The 23,980-nt window shown below is 38.1% G+C and overlaps 1 protein-coding gene across 11 annotated transcripts in view; it reads left to right on the forward strand.

The window, feature by feature from the left end:
- The window catches only part of NEK11 (NIMA related kinase 11), a 288,025-nt gene that overhangs the window by 60,022 nt on the left and 204,023 nt on the right, over positions 1–23,980 (forward strand). For all 11 annotated transcript variants that reach the window (XM_058729881.1, XM_058729887.1, XM_058729882.1 and 8 more), the window contains exon 4: positions 2,562–2,680. In XM_058729881.1, coding sequence (XP_058585864.1) covers positions 2,562–2,680 — 119 coding nt within the window. The remainder of the gene's footprint in view (positions 1–2,561; positions 2,681–23,980) is intronic.

Raw genomic sequence — 23,980 nt, forward strand, 5'->3', positions numbered from 1 at the left:
GCCATACAGAGAAAGACAGATACCATATGGTTTCACTCTTATGTGGATCCTGAGAAACGTAACAGAAACCCATGGGGGAGGGGAAGGAAAAAAAAAAAAAAAGAGGTTAGAGTGGGAGAGAGCCAAAGCATAAGAGACTGTTAAAAACTGAGAACAAACTGAGGGTTAATGGGGGGTGGGAGGGAGGGGAGGGTGGGTGATGGGTATTGAGGAGGGCACCTTTTGGGATGAGCACTGGGTGTTGTATGGAAACCCATTTGACAGTAAATTTCATATATTAAAAAATAAAAAATAAATAAATAAATAAATAAATAAAAGAATTATGCTTATGTCATGATGCTGTGCTCTCAGGAAATTAGTATTCTTATCATTATCATTGCAAATAAAAAATTAATATTCAAAAAAAAAGAAATTAGTATGTGGGGGTGTGGAGGTGTGCGTGTGAGAGAGAGAGAGGTTTTGCTAGAGTCCTCTTGGATAGAAGAGCCTGGATTGGAAATATATATATATATACATTGGTAGCTTACTTTCATCTGAAGGGCTTTCGTGTCTACTTCACAGGAAGTTGTAATATTCTATTGTCAAAAAATGTTTTGTGCAACTTATAGAAACCTTATGATAGTACAGCTTGTATGATCCAATAGAACTTTGATAAACTCTAGGATTAAAAAGAGAGGGGATATAAAGAAAGGTAGGTTTGGAGAAAGAAGAAAATGATAGTCTTTTGACAAGGAGTCAAATATTCAATTCACTGTATTTTTGAATTCCAACAAGCTTTGATCTCCTTAGCCCAGAAAATCCAGCAGGAAATTAAATGTGACCTAGGATACAAGCGGAAGGTTTGATATGCCCCTTCTCGTTTGTCATGCCCTTGTGGAAGGTGAGAATATGGGAGGCAAATTATTTGTATATTGCACTGAAAGGAAATAAAAAAATCATTACAAGCGAGTCAATTGGTTGACCTAATGTTGTTTGATTAAAAGTAATTTCCCTTTGGTTGTTTCTTTGCTTATAAATGCTTTTCCTTTGCATTTAACAATGAAAACTCTGTCAGGCATAGTCTGTAAGTAGCTTAAGGTTTGGCCCTTATGTTCCTTAGGGACATGGCTTGTACCTCTCTTCTCTCGTGGGGCTGTGTTGTTGGCATATCCTAAACACTTGCATTTCACTCCTCCTTGTTTTCAGAGAAACACTTCCTGAATTGTTTTTAATTGTTCAGTGTTTTAAGGTAAAAGGGATCAGGTATAGGGCTTCTCTGAGAGAATTTAACATTTTGTGTATTCATTTCTATGGTAGTTGAAATACATTAATATTAGCACAATCAGAAAGGGCCTTATATCAGACTCTGCTAGGTAACTTTAGATGTTTGTCACTGTGATCATGATTCATTTTTGGCACCGAGGATTATTCTTTTTATCACCAGTGAGCAGTAGGACAGACTGACTAAATGTTTAAATGATGTGTTTGGACCCCACCTAAATCAACAGTTGCTGTATTCCTGGGAATTTTACTGTAGTTCAATAGACAAAAGGAGAGTTAAGTCATCCCAAACACATGTTAGTCTGGACATGCCAAACTGAAAAGAATCTGAACTCCAGCAGCCAGTGCCATATGCACAACATAAGGACTGATTTAGTTTCACCAAAACATCATCACTTGATATTAAATTAATAGCATTCATTTTAGTTTTAGCATTCATTTTTAATTTTGGCTTTCTATTTTTACTTTGTATATATGTCAGGCTTCTATAGTTGTATAAAACTCTAAGCATAAGAAAAGTCATTCCTAGTTTTATGTGGACACATGTAAATATGTGATGTAATGTAATACATTTTAGGTAATATTTAAGTAACATAATAAAATAAAACCTTTTAGAAGGGTTTTGTCCTTGAGTGATGTCAAAGATAAACACAGCGGGCATTACTTAAAGTGGTGAAAACAGTTTGTGTGGTAACTGGCACTCAGGGAAAGAGCTGACCTCTTGTTGTTGTGCACATATTCTGATATGTGCAGAAGTGCCTGGACGATAAATAGTGAGACTGGAAGAAGGGAGAAAACAGTGGGAACCTGAACAGTCATGGAGGGGAAACGCTGAGAAGGCAGGAGGGCAGTTGGTTCATATGTATCTGGGTTTGCTAACTGGCAGTAGTTGAAATTAGGTCCCTACCCTTCCACAGAAACCAGGAGACAGGGATCCCTATCTCGAGATGCGGGCAGGAACAAACAGTAAATTCTTTTGGCAGCTGTAAGTTTTCTTAGGCAGGCACTTTAAGGAAGACTAGGGTCATCCTGGGGATGTGGCCTTGAGCTATTAGAAGTGTGTTAGTATTTATTCAAGTCTTTATAAGCCAAGGGTGTGGCCTAGTTGAGAAGAGAGCTCAAAGGAGCCTGGCGAGAGTTCGGCCAAGGAGAGACTCTGTCAGTGATAGTTCAAAGTGGCAATGTGCCCTCACTTTCTTGTGATAAACAGTGATTGTTATATATTAATTATTGTAGAGAGAGCTTGATTTTAAAATCTTAACTGAAAGAAAAACATGAAAAATTATGCTACTATGTTTCAGGGCCGAGATCTGGACTGTAAAATTCAGGAATATAAAGAAGCTGGAAAAACCTTTCCGGAAAGTCAGATAATCGAATGGTTTATCCAGCTGTTGCTAGGAGTTGACTACATGCATGAAAGGTATGTTCATTTGTTACTGAGGGACATGATTTTAACAGTCATGTCTGAACCTGAAAAATGAATTTTGGGGGGTAGAATGAAAGGAAGCAATCGTGAAAGGTAAATGACTGTAGTTAAACATCTGCAATATGCTTTTCCATGAAGAAACTGTTGAATGATTCAATATAAAAGATTTACTTGAATAGCCTTTTTTGCTGTTGTTCTAGAAATCAAGTTGGCCTTGAATACAAGACAAAGTTGTATTAAACACATTCTCATTTATCTGATCATCTCCTGTGTTTACAAGTGATTCTCAGATACCTTTAGCATGCTATGAATTTATTATATTTTACAACAGGCTTGAACTATAAATACCTAGCATGCTCTAAATGAATTGCACAATCAACTGAGAATGTGTCAGTGCACAAGTTAGCTGTGTTCACATCCCAACATGAGCTGAGTAATTGAGGCAAAAGTTATTCTTGGGACTTAGAGAGATAAATATTTAGACCAAGTCAGTTTTGATGTGAAATATCTGATACAGAAGGTCAAAGTATGTTTTATGAGTTCAGTTGTCTGTAACTTGCAATTATAATCTCTGCCTTAACATGTATTTTAAAACTTTTAATTATATTTCTTATATGTCAAAAGTAATAATTTTTGGATGTTTTATAGATATACAAAATGGCATGACCACATTTGAAAAGAGGAACACACATAGACAAAAGCAGATACTCGGAGTTGTCCCTGTTAGCCTTCAACTTAGGACTGGGTGAAACATGTGATAACATTCTTGAACAAAGGTTGAAATTTATAGAATACATCAAGGTCTGGCTACCCATGGATGTCAGATAGCTCACATTTGTTTCCTATGGTTTCTGGATGCATAAAAAGTGACCAGATTATACTGAGCTTTGCCATGTATCTTCTAAACACATGCTCGACACTGGGTGTTGTATGGAAACCAATTTGACAATAAATTTCATAGGAGAAAAAAGAAAATACAGAGGTAGAAAACAAAACAAAAAAAAAATAAACACATGCTCCATGATACAAATAGCTACTGATTTATTGACAACTCATAAAAATTTTCTGAATGATGTTAAACTTTCCTAAGAAACAATGATAAAAGAATATCAAATAATGTTTTATTTATTTATTTATTTATTTATTTTTTAATTTTTTTTTTTTCAACGTTTTTTATTTATTTTTGGGACAGAGAGAGACAGAGCATGAACGGGGGAGGGGCAGAGAGAGAGGGAGACACAGAATCGGAAACAGGCTCCAGGCTCCGAGCCATCAGCCCAGAGCCCGACGCGGGGCTCGAACTCACAGACCGCGAGATCATGACCTGGCTGAAGTCGGACGCTTAACCGACTGCGCCACCCAGGCGCCCCTCAAATAATGTTTTAATAAACTACCCAAAGCTGCTGAATGTAGACATATGTGTATACAGTTGTATTGGTATTTCTTTTCTTTACTATTCCATGCATATTTGTTAGCTTAGACATAGGGAAATATGTATATGTCACATATGTATACGTCATCTTCACCTATAAAAGTGACAACCTTTATGTTCTCTGTGCAAAATATAAAACTGAAATCTGGTTGATTTAGTAATCAAATATTTGCAATATGTTTGGTGTGGTTACTAGTTAATGAGTTAATAGTAAATGAGTTTAAAATAGTCCTTCAAAGAGAGGATTTAAATTTTTTTTGAATCCTTCAACATTTTAAGAAAGTTATTAAATGGAGCTAAATGTTTGGATATTTGTGTGTCTGTGTTCCTGAAATACCATCCTTTGTGATTCAGATAACAAATTGTGGTGTTTATTTATTGTTACCATAACCAACCATTGTAAAGTTTTTCTGCATAGACAGAAATTTAAATTTTATTCTTAGGTTCATTTATTCATTTATTAAACAGAAATAAATTAAAAATAAGACCTAACCTTAAAAACTGTTAGTAAACTAGCAGAGATAAAGCATGTACCCAAATAAGTATAAACCCTGTAACAAGTGGATGTATCAGATGCAGAGCCTCTGCTACATCCTGCATCATGGCCCTGGGCAAGCTGCTTAACTTCTCTGAGCCTTTGTTTTCTCATTTATAAAATGGGAATAATGATGGGACTCTCCCTACTTGCTTATAGGACTGTAATATTCACTGAGATGTTACACATTTAAAAAGTTTGCAGTCTGTTAAGCACTCTGTAAATGTTGTTGTTTGTGGTTGTAATTTATATGGAAATGAAAGCATAGTCACCAGAAGGGCTAAAAAAAATTCTGACAATAATAGTGCTGACAAGGATGTGGAGCTACTGGAACTCTCTTACATTGCTGGTATAATCACTTTAGAAAAAACCTAAACACTCAAATACCCTGTGATCCAGTAATTCTGTTCCTAAGATGAGAAATGAGTTCCTGTGTCCAAAAAAAGACACGTACAAAATATCCATAGAAGCCTTAATTGTAATAGCAAAACACTGAGAAATGTCCACTTATAATGGAATGGTTGGATAAATTGTGGTATAGTCTTATGATGGAATACTACTCTGCAATAAAAGAAGGACATACAACTGATTTGCGTGACCTGGATGAATCTCAGAGATGTGATGTTGGGTGAAAGAAGCCAGATGCAAAAGAGTGCATCTTCTATGGCTCCATTTATATGAAATTAAAAAAAAAAAAAAAGGCAGTCTTAGAATAGAGATTACCCGTTGAAGGGGATTTTGACTGGAACGGGGCACAAAGAAATTTCTTGGATGCTGGAAGTGTTCTATATCTTGACCCAAGTGGATGATTACAAGGGTGATAAATTCATCAAGTTAAAGATTTATGCATTTTAATGTAAATTATACTCTAATTCAAAACAAGTGATAAGAGTGCCAAAAAGAGTACAGTCTAAATGCTAAAGTAGATCAGAAAAGGGATAATGTTTCTACTTGGGAGAATCAATGAAGGTCTTGGAAGAAGTGATATTTGACTCAATGTAGGCTTTGAATAAAGTGAATGATGAGTCAGAGCTTTCCAGATTTAGGGAACAGAGTTGGAAAAGGCACAGATGTGGGAACTCATGGTACTTTTAGAGTGAATGATGAGTAGGTCAGTTGGAATGGCTCTTGGGATACATGGATGAAGTTGTGAGGAATGGTAGGTTGACATCAAGTTGTAGGGGGCTTTATTTTGTACTATAGACAATGATGCCACAGAATCCTTTTGAGTGGAACTATGATCAGAGCTTCAGGAAGACTGGGTAATAAATTATAGAGAGGAGAGAGGGGAACTCAGAATATCAGTCTGGAACCTTTTATAATATCCATGCATGTGGTTGTATGACCTGAAACAATATGGCAGCAGTGGGCAGGACATGGAAGGATGAGAGTTAACTTGATAAGTTCAAATGACTTGGCTTGAAATTATGTGGATATGTCAGACTGATAAGAGAAGGTCAAGGATGAACCCAAGTTTCATCACCCAAAGAGGTAAGTGAGAAGTTGGAAAGATAGGCTTGAAGTAATGGTGCTGAGTTTAATAGTGAATATCCTGGGTGAAATCTGGAGAGAGATTGAGAGAGGAAAGGTGGGAGATAGAGCGAGTGGAAGGAAGAGAGGGAGGGTGGAAGGGCAAGAGGGAGGGTGGAAGGGTGAGAGGGAGGGAGAGAGGAAGGAAGGAAGGAAGGAAGGAAGGAAGGAAGGAAGGAAGGAAGGAAGGAAGGAAGGAAGGGATGGAGGGAAGGAGGAAGGAAAGAAAGAAAGAAGGAAGGAAAGAAGGAAGGAAGTTAGAATTGAGGTCCTAGATATTGGGGAAACACCAAAACTTGTCTGAATTCCTCCAATATCAGAGCCTTGAAACAAAAAATGGAGTGTAAGAAGTTTATCTAGGGGGTGATTTCATGAAACAGAGCCAATGAGTGGGGAGAGTGAGGGAGACAGGGAAGTGAGAAAAGCCATACAGGGCATATTATTGAGCTGGTTGCTGCTGTGGGAAGAGGGACGTAGAGGCAACATTCTTCTATGTGTTTTAGGTTTGGGTTCCTCTTTTTGCATTCTTTTAGAACATTTATGAAAATTCTTGCCCACATATAATAATTCTCTAACACTATTATGAATTTCCTCTTGAAAATTCCTCATATTTCTGGGAGTTTTGGGTGGAAAAGTGAGGCAGTTATCACTATCTTGATCCAATCTCTAGACTAGTTTTTTGTAGGTATTTCTGAGTATAATTGACATGCAGTGTTACATTAGCTCCAGATGTACAATATAGTGATTCCACAAGTATATGCATTATACTATATTCACCATAAGCAACCTCTAGAATAGTTTTTAAATGGAGAAATGCTATATGTTATTCCTGATCACAAATCTATAATCTACATTTCAAAATATTTAATTTGTATAGGTCTAAATATGTCTCCTATAGAAAATAAACTATCTCGTGGACAACCTAGAAGAAATGGATAAATTCCTAGAAACCTGTAACCTACCAAAACTGAAGCAGGAAGAAATAGAAAATTTGAACAGACCAATTACCTGCAATGAAATTGAATCAGTAGTAAAAAAAAAAAACAACAAAAAACAAAAAACAAAAAACTCCAAACAAATAAAATTCCATGACCAAATAGCTTCACAGTGAATTTTACCAAACATTTAAAGAAGAGTTAATACCTATTCTTCTCAAACTTTTCCAAGAAATAGAAGAGGAAGGAAAATTTCCAAATTCATTCTATTAGACCAGCATTACCCTGATACCAAAACCAGATAAAGACACAACAAAAAAAAAAAAAGAGAACTACAGGCCACTATTTCTCATGAACATAGATGCAAAAAACCTCAGCAAAATGTTATCAGACTGAATCCAACAATACATTAAAAAAATTATTCATCATGATCAAGTGGGATTTATTCTTGGGTTACAAAGGTGATTCAATATTTGCAAATTAATCAATGTGATACATCACATCAGTAAGAGAAAGGATAGAAACTATATGATCATTTCAGTAGATGCAAAAAAAGCATTTGACAAAGCACAATATCCATTGCTAAAAATCCTTAACAAAGTAGGCTTAGAGGGAACATACCTCAACCTTATATGAAAAACACAGCTAACATCATACTCCGTGGGGAAGAACTGAGTGCCTCATAAGATCAGGAACAAGACAAAGATGTCCACTCTCACCACTTTCATTCAACATAGTACTGGCAGTCTTAGCCACAGCCATCAGACAAAAAAAAGAAAAAAGAAAAAAGAAATGACATCCATGTTGTTAAGGAAGAAATAAAACTTTCACTATTTGCAAGTAACATGATACTATAGAATACCAAAAGATTCTACTAGAAACTGCTAAAACTGATAAATTCAATAAAGTCATAGGATACAAAGTCAATGTACAGATCTGTTACATTTCTATACACCAATAATGAAGCAGCAGAGAGATTAAGAAAACAATCCCATTTACAATTGTGCCAAAAATAATAAAATAACTAAGGATAAACCTAACCAAAGAGATGAGTACAGGTAGGTACTCTGAAAACTATAAAAACATTGATGGGAGAAATTGAAGATTATACAAAGAAATGGAAAGACATTCCATTTCCATGGTTTGGAAAAACAAAATATTATTAAAAGGTGTGTACTACGCTTCCAAAACTCAATCAGGAGGAAGTAGAAAGCTTGAACAGACCCATAGCCAGCGAAGAAATTGAATCAGTCATCAAAAATCTCCCAACAAATAAGAGTCCAGGACCAGATGGCTTCCCAGGGGAGTTCTACCAGACGTTTAAAGCAGAGATAATACCTATCCTTCTCAAGCTATTCCAAAAAATAGAAAGGGAAGGAAAACTTCCAGACTCATTCTATGAAGCCAGCATTACTTTGATTCCTAAACCAGACAGAGACCCAGTAAAAAAAGAGAACTACAGGCCAATATCCCTGATGAATATGGATGCAAAAGTTCTCAATAAGATACTAGCAAATCTAATTCAACAGCATATAAAAAGAATTATTCACCATGATCAAGTGGGATTCATTCCTGGGATGCAGGGCTGGTTCAACATTCGCAAATGAATCAATGTGATACATTACATTAATAAAAGAAAAGATAAGAACCATATGATCCTGTCAATCGATGCAGAAAAGGCCTTTGACAAAACTCAGCAACCTTTCTTAATAAAAACCCTCGAGAAAGTCAGGATAGAAGGAACATACTTACACATCATAAAAGCCATTTATGAAAAGCCCACAGCTAACATCATCCTCAATGGGGAAAAACTGAGAGCCTTTTCCGAGATCAGGAACACGACAGGGATGTCCACTCTCACCGCTGTTGTTTAACATAGTGTTGGAAGTTCTAGCATCAGCAATCAGACAACAAAAGGAAATCAAAGGCATAAAAATTGGCAAAGATGAAGTTAAGCTTTCACTTTTTGCAGATGACATGATATTATACATGGAAAATCTGATAGACTCCACCAAAAGAACTGATACATGAATTCAGCAAAGTTGCAGGATACAAAATCAATGTACAGAAATCATTTGCATTCTTATACACTAACAATGAAGCAACAGAAAGACAAATAAAGAAACTGATCCCGTTCACAATTGCACCAAGAAGCATAAAATACCTAGAATAAATCTAACCAAAGATGTAAAAGATCTGTATGCTGAAAAGTATAGAAAGCTTATGAAGGAAATTGAAGAAGATATAAAGAAATGGAAAGACATTCCCTGCTCATGGATTGGAAGAATAAATATTGTCAAAATGTCAATACTACCCAAAGCTATCTACACATTCAATGCAATCCCAATCAAAATTGCACCAGCATTCTTCTCGAAACTAGAACAAGCAATCCTAAAATTCATATGGAACCACAAAAGGCCCCAAATAGCCAAAGTAATTTTGAAGAAGAAGACCAAAGCAGGAGGCATCACAATCCCAGACTTTAGCCTCTACTGCAAAGCTGTCATCATCAAGACAGCATGGTATTGGCACAAAAACAGACACATAGACCAATGGAATAGAATAGAAACCCCAGAACTAGACCCACAAACGTATGGCCAACTCATCTTTGACAAAGCAGGAAAGAACATCCAATGGAAAAAAGACAGTCTCTTTAACAAATGGTGCTGAGAGAACTGGACAGCAACATGCAGAAGGTTGAAACTAGACCACTTTCTCACACCATTCACAAAAATAAACTCAAAATGGATAAAGGACCTGAATGTGAGACAGGAAACCATCAAAACCCTAGAGGAGAAAGCAGGAAAAGACCTCTCTGACCTCAGCTGTAGCAATTTCTTACTTGACACATCCCCAAAGGCAAAGGAATTAAAAGCAGAAATGAACTACTGGGACCTTATGAAGATAAAAAGCTTCTGCACAGCAAAGGAAACAACCAACAAAACTCAAAGGCAACCAACGGAATGGGAAAAGATATTTGCAAATGACATATCGGACAAAGGGCTAGTATCCAAAATCTATAAAGAGCTCACCAAACTCCACACCCGAAAAACAAATAACCCAGTGAAGAAATGGGCAGAAAACATGAATAGACACTTCTCTAAAGAAGACATCGGGATGGCCAACAGGCACATGAAAAGATGCTCAACGTCGCTCCTCATCAGGGAAATACAAACCAAAACCACACTCAGATATCACCTCACGCCAGTCAGAGTGGCCAAAATGAACAAATCAGGAGACTGTAGATGCTGGAGAGGATGTGGAGAAACGGGAACCCTCTTGCACTGTTGGTGGGAATGCAAATTGGTGCAGCCGCTCTGGAAAACAGTGTGGAGGTTCCTCAAAGAATTAAAAATAGACCTACCCTATGACCCAGCAATAGCACTGCTAGGAATTTACCCAAGGGATACAGGAGTGCTGATGCATAGGGGCACTTGTACCCCAATGTTTGTAGCAGCACTCTCAACAATAGCCAAATGGTGGAAAGAGCCTAAATGTCCATCAACTGATGAATGGATAAAGAAATTGTGGTTTATATACACAATGGAGTAGTACGTGGCAATGAGAAAGAATGAAATATGGCCCTTTGCAACAACGTGGATGGAACTGGAGAGTGTGATGCTAAGTGAAATAAGTCATACAGAGAAAGACAGATACCATATGGTTTCACTCTTATGTGGATCCTGAGAAACTTAACAGAAACCCATGGGGGAGGGGAAGGAAAAAGAAAAAAAAAAAAAAAGAGGTTAGAGTGGGAGAGAGCCAAAGCATAAGAGACTCTTAAAAACTGAGAACAAACTGAGGGTTGATGGGGGTGGGAAGGCGGGGAGGGTGGGTGATGGGTATTGAGGAGGGTACCTTTTGGGATGAGCACTGGGTGTTGTATGGAAACCAATTTGACAATAAATTTCATATTTTGAAAAAAAATTAAAAAAAATATAAAAAATAAAAGGTGTGTACTGTCCAAAGCAGTCTACAATTTTTTTTAACATTTATTTATTTTTGAGACAGAGAGAGAGCATTAACAGGGGAGGGTCAGAGAAAGAGGGAGACACAGAATCTGAAACAGGCTCCAGGCTCTGAGCTGTCAGCACAGAGCCTGACATGGGGCTCGAACCCACGGACCGCGAGATCATGACCTGAGCCGAAGTCGGACGCTTAACAGACTGAGCCACCCAGGCGCCCCAGCAGTCTACAAATTTAATGCAATCCCTATCAAACTACAAACAGCATTTTTCACAGAACTACAATAAACAGTCCTAAAATTTGTATGGAACCACAGAAGACCCCAAATAGCCAAAGCAATCTTGAAAAAGAAAAAAAAAGCTGGAGATATTCCAGACTTCAAGTTATATTACAAAGCTGTAGTAATCAAAACAATATGGCACTGGCACATAACATACATAGGCACATAGATCAATAGAATAGAACAGAAATCTCATAAATGAACCCACAATTATATGGTCAATTAATCTTTGACAAAGAAGGAAAGAATATGTAAGGGGAAAAAGACAGTGTCTTCATTTTTTTAACTTGTTTTACTTTTTATTTTTTTAAATTTACATCCAAATTAGTTAGTATATAGTGCAACAGTGATTTCAGGAGTAGATTCCTTAGTGCCCCTTACCCATTTAGCCCATCCCCCCTCCCAAAATCCCTCCAGTAACCCTCAGTTTGTTCTCCATATTTATGAGTCTCTTCTGTTTTGTATCCCTCCCTGTTTTTATATTATTTTTGTTTCCCTTCCCTTGTGTTCATCTGTTTTGTCTCTTAAAGGCCTCATATGAGTGGAGTCATATGATTTTTGTCTTTCTCTGACTAATTTCACTTAGCATAATACCCTCCAGTTCCATGCACATAGTTGCAATTGGCAAGATTTCATTCTTTTTGATTGCCGAGTCATACTCCATTGTATATACACACCACATCTTCTTTATCCATTCATCTATGGATGGATATTTGGGCTCTTTCCATACTTTGGCTATTGTTAGTGCTGCTATAAACATGGGGGTGCATGTGTCCCTTCGAAACAGCACACCAGTATCCCGTGAATAAATGCCTAGTAGTTCAATTGCTGGGTTGTAGGGTAGTTAATTCTATGTTTAGCTTTTTGAGGAACCTCCATACTGTTTTCCAGAGTGGCTGCACCAGCTTGCATTCCCACCAACAATGCAAAAGAGATCCTCTTTCTCCGCATCCTCACCAGTATCTGTTGTTGCCTGAGTTGTTAATGTTAGCCATTGTGACAGGTGTAAGGTGGTATCTCCGTGTGGTTTTGATTTGTATTTCCCTGATGATGAGTGATGTTGAGCATTTTCTCATGTGTCGGTTGGCCATCTGGATGTCTTCTTTGGAGAAGTGTCTATTCATGAAAGACAGTGTCTTCAAATGGTATTGGAAAAGTTGGACAGTGACATGTAAAAGAATGAAGTTGGACCACTTTCTTACACAATACACAAAAATAAACTCAACATGGATTAAGGATCTAATCGTGATACCTGAAACCATAAAAATCCTAGAAGAAAGCACAGGCAGTAATTTCTCTGGCATCAGCTGTAACAACATATTTCCAGATATGTCTCCTGAGGCAAGGGAAACAAAAGCAAAAATAAACTATTGGGACTACATCAAAATAAAAAGCTTCTGCACAGCAAAGGAAACAACCAACAAAACTAAAAGACAGCCTATGGAATGGGAGAACATATTTGCCTATGACATATCTGATAAAGGTTAGTATCCAAAATATATAAAGAACTTATACAACTCAACACCCCAAAACCAATAATTAAAAAATGGGCAGCAGACATGAACAGACATTTCTCCAAAGATATACAGATGACCAACAGACACATGAAAAGATGCTCAACATCACTCATCATCAGGGAAATGAAAATCAAAACCAGTATGAGATTTCGCCTCAGAAGTGGCTAAAATCAAAAACTTAAGAAACGGGAAGTGTTCGCAAGGATGTGGAGAAAAAGGAACCCTTGTGCACTGTTGGTGAGAATGCAAACTGGTGCAGCTACTGTGGAAAACAATATGGAGGTTCCTCAAAAAATTAAATATAGAACTACCCTATGATCCAGTAATCGCACTACTGGGTATTTACCCAAAGAATAAAAAAAATGCTAATTTAAAGGGATACATGCATCCCTATGTTTATTTCAGCATTATTTACAATAGCCAAATTATGGAAGCAACCTAAGTGTTGTTTAGATACATAAATGGATAAAGAAGATGTGGTGTGACACACACCATCCATTTATGTATCTAAACAACACTTAGGTTGCAACACTTAGGTTGCGTGTATATATATATGTGTGTGTATATATATGTATATATATATGTACATATATGTACATATATACATACATATACACATGTATATGTATATATACATACATACATATACGCGTGTTTATGTGTATATATATACATATATGTATATATATACATATATATATATATATATATATATATGTATATATATACATATATATATATATATATATATATATGTATATATATATATATATATATATATATAAAGGAACACTATTCTGCTGTACAAAAGAATGAAATCTTGCCATTTGTATCAACATGGATGGATCTAGACAGTATAATGCTAATGAAATAAGCCAGTGAGAGAAAGACAGGTCTCATATGATCTCACTCATATGTGGAATTTAAGAAACTAAACAAATGAGCAAAGGCAAAAAACAAACAAACAAACAGAAAGAAAAAAGAACAAGAGAGAGAAACCACGAAACATAGTCTTAACTATAGAGAACAGATTGTTACCAGAGGGGAGATGGTGGCGGGATGGGTGAAATAGGTGATGGAGATTAAAAGTACACTTATCTTGATGAACACTGGGTAACACATGGAATTGTTGAATCACTATATTATACACCTGAAATGAATATACACTGTATGTTAACTATACTGGAATTAAAAATTTTTGAAATAATTAATTAAAAAGTAAACAAACTATCTTAATTCTCTGTTCTTAAAGAGATCTCAATCCAGAAGAATGATTCTATTTTTTTCCCCAAAAGAATGATTCTATTAGTACCTAGCATAGACACTTTGAAATAGTGTTGTAAAAAGCTAAGGGTATTCACAGTTTACCAAAAGCTACCTTGAGAATATGACACTGAAAGTCTCCCTGCTGAAGGAGGTCTTACTGTCTGAATAAAAACCTCCAATTTCAGTGGCTTACAACAATCTCTGACTCATGTTGCATGTTGGCAGCCACATAGGAGGTGCAAGTCAGCTCTACCTGCCCTCCGGTTCCAGTATCAAGGCTGAAGGAGCAGCTCCCCTGTGAGACAAGCTTTTCTCACAGCAAAGGGAAAGCCAGAGACTCAGCAGAAACACACAATGGCTCTTAAAGGTTTTTGTTTTGTTTTGTTTTGTTTTGTTTTTAATGTTTACTTATTTTTGAGAAAGAGGGGGAGAGAGAGAGAGAGAGAGAGAGAGAGAGACGAGTGGGGGAGGGTCAGAGAGAGAGGGAGATAGACCAGGCTCCATGCTGACAGCACAGAGCCTGAGGCAGGGCTCGGACTCAGGAATTGCAAGATCATGACCTGAGCCAGAGTCCAACACTTAACTGACTGAGCCACCCAGTCGCCTTGGCAGTTAAAGGTTCTCCTCAGACTTGACAGTCACCCCTATTGATAAAGCAAGTCTCATGATCAAACCCAATGTCAGAAGAGTGGTGGAGTCTATTCCTCCCAAAGGGGACTCAGGGCAAGCCACAAGAGGTGTGACTGTTTGGGAGCAAGAGTACAGCCTACCACAATGCTTCATTGTGCTTCTTTCAAATCATAGCCAATAAAAATAGGTCTACAAAACATTGTTCCAACCTTTTCCACATATGGTATATAGTATATATTAAAATGTATTTTGAAAATGACATAGATTGCTTATGAATGAGTTAGGAAGATTACCTTGGAAAAAACACATGTGAGGAAGTTAGGTTTGGCTCCTTTGTTGAAAATGCCTTGCATATTATTTTGGTGCAGGTGATGGTTAATTTTATGTGTCAACTTGAGTGGGCCATGCATGGGTATCCAGATTAAATATTGTTTCTGGGTGTGTCTGTGAGGGTGTTTCTGATGGGATTAGTATTTCAATCAGTGAACTCAGTAGATTGCCCTTGCCAATGTGGTTGGCCACCATCCAATCCCTTGGGGGCCTAAATAGAACAAAAGGCAGAGGAAGGAGGAATTTGCCCCCTTTTCCTGTGTCCTCAGACTGAGACTTAGAGAGTAAATTCCCTATGGTTCTCAGGTCTTTAGACTCAGACTGAGTTATACTACCAGCCTTCCTGGGTTTTCAGCTTGCAGATCGTGGAATTACTCAGCGTCTATAATTGTGTGAGCCAATTTCTCATTATAAATCTCCATATCTATCTATATCTGTATCTTTCATCTATATCTTTATTGGTTCTGTTTCTCTGGAGAACCCTGACTAATACAGTGCATCAGCAGAGGAGATAAAGAAGACCCAGGAAAAACTAAGAAAAGTGAGGTTAACAGAAGAAATGAAGATTTTGTTTACTCCTTTGGAGCTGTCCTGTACTTATTTTAATTTGGTTTATTTATAAATTTGTAATATGCTAAATCTATAGCATATGGCATGAACACTATAAATAATGATGCTAAGAGCTGAGAATATTCACAGTTCACTAAAAGCTATCTTGAGAATGTAGCACTAAAACTTATTCTTCCCAGTGGGCCCGCACCTGTGCCTCACAAAGGGATGGAAGTTTTTTAAAGGTGTGTGTGTTCTGAGGCTGCTTGCCAACTATCTCAAGTTTCCATAGGATAGTCCAGTATTTGAGGGGCTTTGGAACTTTGAATCATCCTCTCTCTGAAAGTGTAGTCCTGTAGCCTTTCTTCTCTTTGGTCCAATTAATTGGCTAATGTTTGAAACATCATCTTCTCTGGATGCCACAGCAGAATTGGGCATAAGAGAGCTTCGTGGGGTTAGAGACTGTGTCTTGCTCATCTTTTTTTCCCCCCAGTGCTAATACGGAAACCACTAAACAAAACAAACAAACCAAAGAAAACCCCAAACTCATTCCTCTTGAAGAGGGAGGAGTCCAGTTATCCTAGAATTTTTAGGATGAAGGACAGAGTAGCCTCTCTGCAGAGAGCCTCTTTGGTGGTGATCTTGAGACCTTGATGATTTTGGTGCTTTCACAGTGGAGGAGAGAGTGGAGTGGGGTGGGGGTGGAAGGGGGCACTTTCCCTAAGGTGACTGCCTCATCACCTGGCAGCCCACACAGTTTCCCTGCCAGCTTGGTGTGAGGTATTGTGTTGGAATGGCTAAATATTCCCTGAGAGGTGGCACTAGGAATTCATTTTTTTTTAAATTTTTTTTAACGTTTATTTATTTTTGAGACAGAGAGAGACAGAGCATGAATGGGGGAGGGGCAGAGAGAGAGGGAGACACAGAATCAGAAGCAGGCTCCAGGCTCTGAGCCATCAGCCCAGAGCCCGACGCAGGGCTAGAACTCACGGACCGCGAGATCGTGACCTGGGCTGAAGTCGGACGTCTAACTGACTGAGCCACCCAGGCGCCCCAGGAATTCATTTTCAATGTAGTGAGGCTCCCAAGAAGAATCTGGAAATCCAGGTTGGTAAATATGATGGGGGATGGTGGTATGCTACCCCAAGTTTGAAGATGAAAAAGCAGTAGGAAGCTGTGGTGTTTGTGTTGTGATTCCTACTTTCTCCTGGTTCCTACTTCTTGAGGATGTCCTGAAGTCACTTTATTCAAGGAGACCCCCATCCCCATTCCAGTGCCAGGTGTATGCAGCTCCTGCTGTGTTGGCAGTAGCCAGGTTTGAAGGAGGCCTAACTCCACCCCTCGCTTACAACACAGAGGAATCGTCCTGGTCTTGAGGGCCTACATTACCAGTGAGAAAGCCAGGCAGGTGCCTCAGAGTCTAGGATAGATGCCACATGGCAGAGACCAGCGGTGGGGGCCTCCTGAGCCATGCATCACCAAGGAGTCACTGTTTGTGCCAGTACCTTTGTCAGGAAGAGTTTGTGATTTACCCTGAGATCCTACCAGATGGAGAGGGAGCTGAGGTTTCAGAAACTATGAAGATAAGATTTTAAGTGGAGATGAAGGTTAAATTGTGCCTACCTTCTCCACAGTCCTATCCTGGGTTGAGAGCCTGAGAAACACCTACTGCATCTACCTTCACAGACTGTTCTTCATTCTCCTGTGGTCCTGGAGGCAGAAAATGACCTGATGGAGGAGACAGAGGCAGGAGCTCTGCCATGTATCTGAGCACAATTGTCATCTAATTTTGCCCAGTCACTTATCTCTCTTGAGGATCATGAAACTTAGAAATGAGAGGGACCCACCACTCTTAGAGACATGGTATGGGACATATGATGTAATAGATGAAGGGCTACTCTGAACTTTTTAGAAGAAAGGTTTTATATAAATTGCCTTTATTGCCAGTCACCTTGCTACTTCTTGGATTTGATTTTTATATGCTTCAAAGGAAAGGATATTAACCAAGTATATGACAAGGCTTTCTTGCTGGAACTATTTTTGCTTACTGTAACCAGAAAGCCAGTGAATTATATTTTATCCAAATTTACCAAATAGTTTGATATCTTGTCTGTTATATACAATTTATTATTTCATTGCAATGGTGCCAGCCAATTACTTCTCATAACATTTCTAACATATTATTTGCCTTCTTCTTAAAATACTTAGAGCTGATCTACATACATCTATATTTATATATGTGAGGGCTATTGATGCATTGCTGTCTGAAACTCATCTTCTCCTTTCTAGGTGTCATTGGGTAAGTTTCTCTTGAACATATTACTTATTCCAAATTTATAGTACTGGTCTCCTGGTCAGCCCCAAAGCTCGCTATTCCAAATTCTAAACCCTTGGACTCTCAGACTCCCTGGTACTTGTAGCTGGAAGAGACCCAGTACTTTCTCCTCAGATCTCAAATCAACAGCATCAGGGACCAAGTGAATCAACTTAAGATGTTTTTAAGTGCAAGTAACAGAAGCAGCTTAAACAAGAAAGAAAATTCATTAACTCACCTAACAAGAAGTGTCCAAGGGGGGTGGTTGATGTTAGTGGCGCAGCTATACTTCAAGTTCTTTCTGTCTCTTTACTTCCATTGTCAGCATGGTTGGCTTTTGTAATCAAAATTGTCTTCTTGGGGGGCGCCTGGGTGGCGCAGTCAGTTGAGCGTCCGACTTCAGCCAGGTCACGATCTCGCGGTCCGTGAGTTCGAGCCCCGCGTCAGGCTCTGGGCTGATGGCTCGGAGCCTGGAGCCTGTTTCCGATTCTGTGTCTCCCTCTCTCTCTGCCCCTCCCCCGTTCATGCTCTGTCTCTCTCTGTCCCAAAAATAAATAAAAAACGTTGAAAAAAAAATTTTAAATTGTCTTCTTGTAGTTGACCCGATGGTTGAAGCACCGCCATGTGTCACGCCCCCCCCCCAAACAACTATTACCAAAAGCCAGAAAAGGCAAAAGGGCCATATGTCACCATCTTTTCTCATCTTTTCTAAGAGTGGGGAAATATTAACTATAAGCTTCCACTAGACTTCCTTATGTTTCATTGGTGTTAGAAATAATTTCCAAAACTTAGAAAAGGTGGACGAGATCACTGGGTATTCTTTCAGTGCAGTGCTGGACTTAATTTCCTATCACCTGGGCTATTTTATAACTCTGTAGAGGCAGAGGTTAACTTGAATATTTTTGTCTAGAAGAGATGCAAATAATTTTTGTTCACTGGAATAGATAACTCTGGAGATGTGGTTTACAGCCCTGTTGGCCACTAACCAGTTGTGTTCCTAACCCAGCTATCTAGCTTGTCAAAGACTCTTTGACTCCATTTTAACATTTTACCAGTTTCTTCACTGATTAATGAGTTGAACAAAATCCTTGACATGTATTCATGTCATGTTTTCACGATATTCATGATTTTACCTTTTTGAAAATTATACTTTAACATTGGCCAGACTTTGGTTACATCACATACCTAAACCAGGCACCCTGTAGGGAAAAGAGATTACCTCAATGTATTTCCCATAATTTGTTCCACATTTACTCTCTTCCCTCCTCATTGCTCTTATCTACCAGGACTGAGGATGCCCAGCCTCCCCAGAGCTCATGGGGTTCTGATATCAAGGGAAAAGAGCAGGAAAATGGTCATTGGGTAGGTACTCAACAGTTCCTGCCATACCAAGAGAACCCCAGAAGTGGGCATAGAAGAGGCCAAATTTTACTTAACCCTCTTTTGTTAAATATAATTGTTTTCCCTTTAATTTTTAAATAGTAAACATACTTACACAGAGACCAGCTTTAGAGGTTATAGGAATATAAGAAGGCAAAGAATATTGATTAAAGGCAAAGTTCCTATTTTTTTAATTAATGAATAAGCCCACTAAATGGTATTCATCTTTGCGCCAAGGATAGTGCTTTTAAAATCAATATACATTTATTGAGTATTTACCATGAGTAAAAAAGACCTATAGTACTTTGTAGAATCAAACAGACTTGTTCGTACTCATAGGCTATATGACCTTGGGCAAATTATTTAGCCTCTCTAAGCTGTGATTTTCTCATCTCCAGACAATAGCATAGTGCTTTAGGTGATAGCACCTGGGGTTATTCACCCTAAGATGAAGTGGCCCGGATCTGTGTTGTCCACTTTTATTCTTCCTTTTATTCTCCACTCTTGAAAGATTGCTTATTCCTTTCTAATACTCCAAAGCCTTCAAGACAATAAAGATTATTTAAATTAGAGGAAACCCCTTTCATTATTCTCGATTCTTTATGTACAATTCTAACTGCATTCTCTGTTTGAGCATGTGACCATTTGTCTCCATGATATAAAGTAGATGAACTTCATGAGTGGCTTTTCTTTGGCTCTGCTCCTCAGTCATGCTTTACAGCTTTGCTCTGGATGGCTGAGGTCTGACCACTGTAGTAAGATAACACTGCTACACCTGTATTATCACTAATTATAGTGGTAAAAAGTTAATTATTTTTATAACTAATATTTCTAGCATTAACTGATAATAGTACAATTTTGTCAGCATGTTCATAAGAGTAATCATTTATTGGGAGAGAAGTTTCCTTCTGAATGTGAATGTATTGGTAACTATAATTATAAATCATTTTTTATAAAGTGATGATGACTGGGTTCCCTTCTGCCATCTCTTATAGTTATTTGTGCATCTCTCCAACCTGATTGTAAGCATTATGGGGTGCATGGCCTTGTCTTATGTATCTTTATATTTTTCACATTAACGTAATACAGCACATAGCATGTAGTTGGCACTCGTTAATTGTTTTTTTGGATTAATGAATGAGCCCCACAAGATGGTATTCATTTTTGTGCCAAGGTTTAGTGTTTCTAAAATTAACATACACTTATTGAGCCTCTTACCACGAGTAAAGAACAGTGTGGAAGAGGAAACGATGACACAGACCTGGCCTGAGCTTTCGCTATGGCTGCTGGAGGCATTGGTATGTCCAGATCTTCTAGTCTGTCATAGGCCATATATAGGATTTTACATTGTATTCTGGAAGCAGTGCAGGGCCATGGAAAGTTTTTAAGTTAGGGGTTCAAGAACAGATTTTAATTTTATAAAGCCATATCCCTGTTCCAAGCCTAAGTCTCAGAAATACTGGTCCCAAATAGGGGTTTCCTTTATAGGTCTGGTGATTAGATACATCATAACAATTGATGCATATTATAATCATGAGTTGATAAAAACATCCTTTGTTTATGAAGTTGGGGAATTATATAGTCTAACTTGGAAAGATATTAATTAAAAATAGTTTGAAAAGTTCAGACATATGTAAACCCAAGGATTCAATCAAGTTCAACCTACCAATTTAATTAGAGTTTATAGTATTACAGGGGATAATATAGTCAGGTAAGATATGGACCTTGTAGAGCTTATAATTTAGCAAGAATGATTGGTCAATTTTAGAATATGGTGTCAAAAGAAGAACAAAAGTGGGAGAGTATGTCTAACTTGCTGATAGCGGTAGGAGGTTAAGAATTAGCAGAAAGTGATACAGGTGGATCCTTTTCTAAGCTTGGGCCTCAAGGAAACACCGCCTGAGGCAAGGATTGAAATGCTGATATCTGCCTTAGGTGGTACAGACCCAGGATGGTGAGAGTAGGAACAAATTGAACCAAGGGGAAGATGTGAAGCAGAGAGGCGTGTGTTACGGCACTAGCCATCACTTCACAAAGACCTGGGGAAAGATAACAGGTTGCTTGGCAGGGATATTTATATGACTTATAGACACATGGGTAACATACCTTGGGTGGGAAAAGAGAAATGGATTGCCTAGCTACTTTCTCCTCTTGTCTCTCACTGGTCCACTCCAAAGGAATTAACACCCTTGCATTTTTTGGTTGTGTCATCTAGTTCCTTACATTGCCAATTGGAATGCTTGATTCCATATCCTGCAGTGTGGTGTTTCATCCTAGTCCAGATGGGGCAGGAGCCAGAAGGCCTGGCATCCCCAGGGAAGTGACTAATTAGCCTCCAGTTCCAGCATCTTTGGAAGGAAGGGGGGAGTCAGGGGACCCCAAGGAGGTACATGAGGTTTGTATCCAATATCGTCCTGAAGAAACAGACAGGATTCTGAGAGGCAGAGATGAAAGAGGAAGGCATTTTAATATGAGCTGTGACATAGAGGAAGAAACATTGTGCTGCATTTAAGATAAAGCAAGTGCCTTATTGGCTTCAACAGAGATGTGACAATTTCTTAGCCTGGATTTTCTTGGCTTGTAATTATTCTTGAGGGTTTTTTTTCCCTTTTAAAAGGTACTTCAAATATGTAACTAAATGTTTATTTCTTCATTAAATTTTTCTGTATGAATAAATTACCAATTGGAAAAAAATCCTTTATCAGGCCTTTTGTTACAGATGTATAAATAGGTGAAAGAGGATGCTGGAAGTGGAAGACTCCAAATGTGAAGCTGTCTTTGATTCGGCCAACAGTAGGGGTCACAGAGGGTCTTGAGCAGGGAATGGGGTATAAAGAGTGAGGAGGAAGGACGATGTGGCTTCAACTATTCCCTGTAGTTCATCATTCATTTCTGCTTGATAGCCTCGCACAGACTTTCCTTTTTGATATATTGGTGGTAACAATAACAGTAGAAATATGAGCAGTAATGGTAACAACCGCCACAACCATGGCTCATTCCATTGCTTCATTCACATCTTTGTCCCATGTCACTTTCTCTAAGGCCTTCCCTGACCACCTGATCTAAACTAGCACCTCTTTACCCTGGTTAATCTCTAGCTCCTTGCTCTGCTTTATTGTTTTAATAGCATTAAGCTAGCTGACACTACACACACACACACACACACACACACACACACACACACACTCATTTAGTTGTTTTCTATTTACCTGACCAGAAAACTTCATAAACACAGAGAATTTGTCTGTCTTAATCAGTCATTGTCAGTGCCTGGCACTGTTCTAAGCATCTGATGGGGTTCTCATGTAACTTCACTGAGACCAGAGAATGTGTGGACTATATGGTGCTGATTCTTGTAATCTGTTGAGGCTTGCTTTATGGATTAGTTCATTGTCAGTTTTTGAAAATATTCCATGTATTCCTGAAAGAACATGCATTTTTAAGTTTTTTGATAAAATATCCAGTTTATGTATATTAGCTCAAGCTAATTGTGTTTTTCAAATCTGATTGTTTTGTTAAAGTCTCTACCCTTATTAATTTTTTTTCTACTGAATCTATTAATTACTGAGGGAAATATGTTAAATTTCCCCTTGTGATTGTGGATTTGTCAATTTCTCCTTAAAGTTCTATTAATATTTACTTTTCATAGTGTATTTAAGCTTGTGTCATAAGTTGTACACAAGTACAGAATTTAAAAATTTTCCCAATAAATTATTGGTTTATTCGTTATGTACTGATACTCTTTATCCTTAATTTACCTAATACTTCTTTTTACCAGCTTTCTTTTGCCTGGAATATCTTTTCTATCCTCTTGCTTTCAACCTCTTTCCTTATGTTTTTTAAAAAAGGATGTTCTTCGGGGCACCTGGGTGGCTCAGTTGGTTAAGTGTCTATTGATTTCAGCTTAGGTCATGATCTTGCAGTTGATGGGTTCGAGTCCCACATCAGGCTGTGCTCTGATAGTGCAGAACTGCTTGGGATTCTCTCTCCCTCTCTCTCTGCTTGTGCTCTCTCTCTCTCAAAATAAAATAAACTTAAAAAATGTTTTTTAAAAAGTATGTTCTTCATATCAGTTTTTATTTTTTAATTATTATTATTTTTTTTTGTTTTATTAAATATAATTTATTGTCAAATTGGTTTCCTTACAACACCCAGTGCTCATCCCGACAGGTGCCCTCCTCAATGCCCATCACCCACTTTCCCCTCCTCCCCACCCCCCATCAACCCTCAGTTCTCAGTATTTAAGAGTGTCTTATGGTTTGCCTCCCTCCCTCTCTGTAACTTTCCCCCCCTTCCTCTCCCCCATGGTCTTCTGTTAAGTTCTTCATATCAGTTTTTAAAAACTAGTTTAGTCCTGTTTCTCTGTGTTTTAATTCATGATTTGAATCCTTTGTGATTAACAATATAGGGAATGTATTTCTACCGTTGTATTTTGTTACATACCTTTTTCTCCTCTCCCTACTTTCTTTTGCTGGTTTTTGAGTGAAAGGTGGACAATATGTATGAAATAGTGTAGAGATGTTGGGTGGTATTATCTTCTTCTGGAGAGGATCTAATGTTTTTCTGGGTGGTAGTTATAGTAGGGGCAGATCACCTTGAACTAATCGGGTACTGAGTTGGTTTAAGGCTG

The sequence above is a fragment of the Neofelis nebulosa genome, chromosome 5 (genome assembly GCF_028018385.1).
Source record: "Neofelis nebulosa isolate mNeoNeb1 chromosome 5, mNeoNeb1.pri, whole genome shotgun sequence".
Classification (NCBI taxonomy): Eukaryota; Metazoa; Chordata; class Mammalia; order Carnivora; family Felidae; genus Neofelis; species Neofelis nebulosa.